Consider the following 4,052-nt stretch of genomic DNA (forward strand, 5'->3'; position numbering starts at 1 on the left):
TTATGTATTACATCGGTTGTGTGAAGATTACCTCACTTGCGACATTGCTTTCAATGCGGTTATGCCTCTAAGTCATGCTTCGACACGTGGGAGATATAGCCGCATCGAGGGCGTTACAAGTTGGTAATTAGAGCCTTCCCCGACCTTAGGAGCCCCCTGCTTGATCGAATGGCTGGCGTTATTGAGTCTAGAAATGTTTTGAGTCATTTAGGAATTATATATATCAGAGAGTTAGGAATTCTTTTTACTCCTGAGTCCCTTCGTCGCTCTGGTGAGGCATCCTGACGTAGAGTTTTGACTCTGCTCTTCTCAAATTTTTCACTAATTTTTTTAGGATCACGCAGGTATCTTGGAATCGTTCCGATGGTTTTGTGACGAGAGCATTGTTCTTGGTGCCTCCTGACATTTAGGGGTTGTGGCAGTGTCCTGGGGAGTTGAGCTCCGAGGTGTTGTCGTCACAATTTTATCGTTGCAGTTCTGGAATACCTGAGGTTAGTTTCGCTGACATCGAAAATCTCTTTTATGCAGTTGTTGGTGAGATAACCTCGACGCCACCCAGTACTGGGGTGGGAGTTCGGGAGTATTGCCATAACTTGTATAACAGATGCTTTTCGAAGGTTGAGGTAAACGATTTCCGAAAGTTTCTTGGTTATGTGTTGAAGGATGGATACAGTTGGATGTAGGATTTGCTAGATTTGGGTGAGATATTATGCTTCCCCTGTATCCCCAACACTTGATTGCATAACTGGAAAGTTTCGGGAGTTTATAAGTGGGAATTCAAGTAGCTCTTAGGATATCTTTCTGACAGATGTATGATATGAAATTGGGGTTCGACGTCTAGTGGTCCGCCTATCCACGGTTGATTTTACAGTGGTCTCGTTGTGTCTTAAAGAGTCCTTGGCTATGCCGACTCGGGGACGCTTCGTATGTCATGTGCACTGCCTTGTACATGATGGTGATGTACGATCGAGCCCGTGTAGGCCCCACCATGAAAACTTTAGACGAAATCTCTATCATATGTTTGTTCCGGCTTATTCTGCAAGCCAATCCTTTGTTTTATTTTGAGTTGTGGTATTCGAGTTGCTTCAATGTCAAGTGTTGATTCCATACCTTCCCTAAATGGTGTTCTCATACTCCGATGTGAATACCAATCCTTCATGATAATCGAGATTGTCATGTCAATCTTGTTCAACCGGTGTGTCTCTCTTCAAGTGGATCCGATCACTTCAACATTCGCAAGATCAAGTATCAGTTCTTCTCAACGGTGTTTGTTTCATCCGTCTCCAAGTTGCCTTTGTTTTCCCTCCCTCCCACCCTATTTCTTCAAGGACTCATATATCTTAATAAAGTATCCATTTTATTCATGTGAAGACTCTCCATTCTTGTCTTTGAATATTCTTATCCGGTGCTTTTCATGAAGATCCTAACGGAACCTCTAGTACATCTTTATCCATTCTCTTTCTTCTCTGGTGGTTTTAATTCAAGCTTTGTTGATCACATCCTTTTCCTTGTTTCAAATGCTTTCTCATGCCGGTGTACCTCTTAATCTTTCACTTCTCGATATGCTTTTGTTTTGGAGGGCTGAAGATATCTCAGAAGGATCGTCTTATCATTCAAGATCCATTCAACCTATTTTGAGGATATTTATCTCATTCAAGCCTTTTAATTCAACCGGTGCATTCTCTCTTTTAATCATTCTACGGTGTTTCTTTTGAGTGGGCCCTAACCCATAGGTCTTTTCCCAGGATCTTACCTGACTCATCTAATCTTCCCAGAGCTATCCTCAAACTTCTTTTTGAAATTTGACGTAAGAATGATTCATCATCAATCAAATGCCTTTCTCCAAGATCGGTTAAATTGTAATGCCCCGAGACCGATGTGCCATGTGTCTTCTAGTTATTCGTTGTCGTTGCCATGTCATTCGCTTGCGTGTTGCAACTTGTCATGTCATCATGTGCATTGCATAATCATGTTTTCAAAACTTGCATCCGCCCCGGTCTCCTCGTCCTCTCCATTGTCCGTTCTGAGCCCAACCACACTTGCACACGCCCGCGACATGTCCGAAATATTATTTTATAAGTGGCCGGAAAATGTTCTCGGATTGGGTTGAAAGTTGGCATGCGGTGTTGTTTTGTTGTGAGTAGACCGCTTGCCAAGTTTCATCGCATTCGGAGTTCGTTTGACGCCCCAGCGGATAAATATAGCGGCAATAGTAGCCAGTCTAACGTCGGATGTTTTCGGTCTCTGGAAACAGTCGCCGGGCCTCCCTCTCTTCTCGTCTCTCAGCTCGAGATCGTCTACACCGCCCACTACCTACCGCCAGGTCCAACCTAACCTCTCTCGTCAGCCCGCGGCCCTCCTCGCGCGCGCGTCCGAAAGCTGTCCCGGACCCGACTCGGATAGTCATCACCGTTGGGTCTGGAACATCCCCAAACATCTACAAAATATCATTGTTTTATTTATTGGACTCCTTAGCATATTTATCCTCGTCCGTCGGATTTCAATCAGATGATCCAAATCCCTCTCTTTTCGCCTACATGCTATATATAGCCCCTAACCCTAAATTCTAGGGACCTTGTCCCATCCATCCAATCCCCACACCGCCGCCACTCCTTTTGTTTTCAGCGTCGAGCCAATCAGCTTCTTCCTCCCAGATCCCCTCCTCCCTCGATTTGCGTTACCGTCCAACCGCTTCCTCCTACCGCGCCCGAGCCTTCCCCTGCCCGAGTCATGCCTCGTCCCTGGCCCCTCCTCGCCTCACCGTCCGACGACGAACGCCGCCACTGAAGCTCCTCTGCCATGGACGTCGGGCCCCAAGGCCGTGCCTCTCCTCCTCCTCACCTTCCCCCCTTTCCGTTTTCCCCTGCCATGGCCTCTCTCCTCACGTCACTCTCTCTGCAGGAGCAGCTACGCCCTGGCCAGGAGCACGCCAGGCGCCATGGCCGCCGAAGAAACTCTGCGCCGACGCCATGGACATCGTGCCCTTGAGCAGCAGCGCTTGAGCGCTCCTCCACCTCGTGCCCCCACCTCGTCAGATCCGCCACCGGCAGCAGCAGCAACTCCATCTCGTTGTTTTCCGAACAGGAGGAGCCCCGTCCCCTCCATGGATTTGACCACCGCCGCCGGAGTTCAACTCAATGGCCTCCCCGCGGCCTCGCACGTCCACGTCGCCGACGGCAACAGCAGTAGGTCATGCCGCTGGCCTGCTCCCTACCTCGCTCGGTGCTCAGGCACCACCGCGCCTTCCTTTCCTTCCTCTCCATTCTCACGCTCTTTCTCATATCTCTCTCTCTCTCTGTCTGCTCATACAGGGAGCCCGTCATGGCGTCCTTGAGGTGTTCAGGCAGCAGTAGCGCCTCAAGCTCTCCGCTCGGATCCGTGCTTCCGCAGCCGCCTGGAGCTCCAACCTCCGCCGGATCTCACCGTCCCCTCGCCCTTCGACGGATCCGAGTCCAGGCGCTCGTCCCCGTCTTCCCGGCCTCCTCAGCGCCGGTTGCAGCATCGAGTAGCATCCCAGAACGAGACGACCAGCGCTGCCCCCTTGTTGACTTGGTCCAGCGCTACCGTGGACAAGGGCCACATCGATCGAGCGGCCCTGCTACTACCTCTCCAGATCTGGGCTTGGCCCATGGGTGAGGCAGCCCCCTTGTCCATGTGCACTTTTGGGCCGGCCAGATTCAGCCCGGGATATTTTTTCCGCAGAACGTTTTTGTCTATTATCCGCAGGATTGCAGTTTTTCAGAAAAGCCCCTAGACAATATGCATATAATAACTCACAAACGGTGCATCATATTAAAACAATTTATATATGAAAGTTTCTTAGTTTTTCATCTAGTTTCATTATAAGTCATTTTCATCTATGTTTAAAATGTTTAAAATATTGTTTGGCTAAATTTGCTCCTATGCCATGTTAAAGTGCTTTAATTCATAACTAATTAACCGTAGCTCCAAATTTAATAAACTTTATATGTAAATGGGGTGGAAAAATTCCTAGTTTAACATGGTGGCATTGCTTTGCATGTTTAACAACTCTAAAATTTGGTTTAGGGCAG

General features: G+C 48.4%; 1 protein-coding gene across 1 annotated transcript; it reads left to right on the forward strand.

The window, feature by feature from the left end:
* The first annotated feature begins 2,585 nt into the window (after positions 1-2,585).
* Positions 2,586-3,828, forward strand: LOC123154404 (uncharacterized). Its single transcript, XM_044573176.1, has 2 exons — positions 2,586-3,189; positions 3,312-3,828. The coding sequence occupies exons 1-2, from the start codon at positions 2,939-2,941 to the stop codon at positions 3,634-3,636; spliced, it is 576 nt and encodes a 191-aa protein (XP_044429111.1). The 5' UTR covers positions 2,586-2,938; the 3' UTR covers positions 3,637-3,828.
* The last annotated feature ends 224 nt before the right edge of the window (positions 3,829-4,052 follow it).

This window comes from Triticum aestivum, chromosome 1A (assembly GCF_018294505.1).
Source record: "Triticum aestivum cultivar Chinese Spring chromosome 1A, IWGSC CS RefSeq v2.1, whole genome shotgun sequence".
NCBI lineage: Eukaryota > Viridiplantae > Streptophyta > Magnoliopsida > Poales > Poaceae > Triticum > Triticum aestivum.

Coding starts and splice junctions, on each gene's coding strand:
- LOC123154404 (XM_044573176.1), top strand. CDS start 2,939: ATGGCCGCCGAAGAAACTCTGCGCCGACGCCATGGACATCGTGCCCTT. Junction 3,190..3,311: donor GCCGACGGCAACAGCAGTAG/GTCATGCCGCTG, acceptor CTGCTCATACAG/GGAGCCCGTCATGGCGTCCT.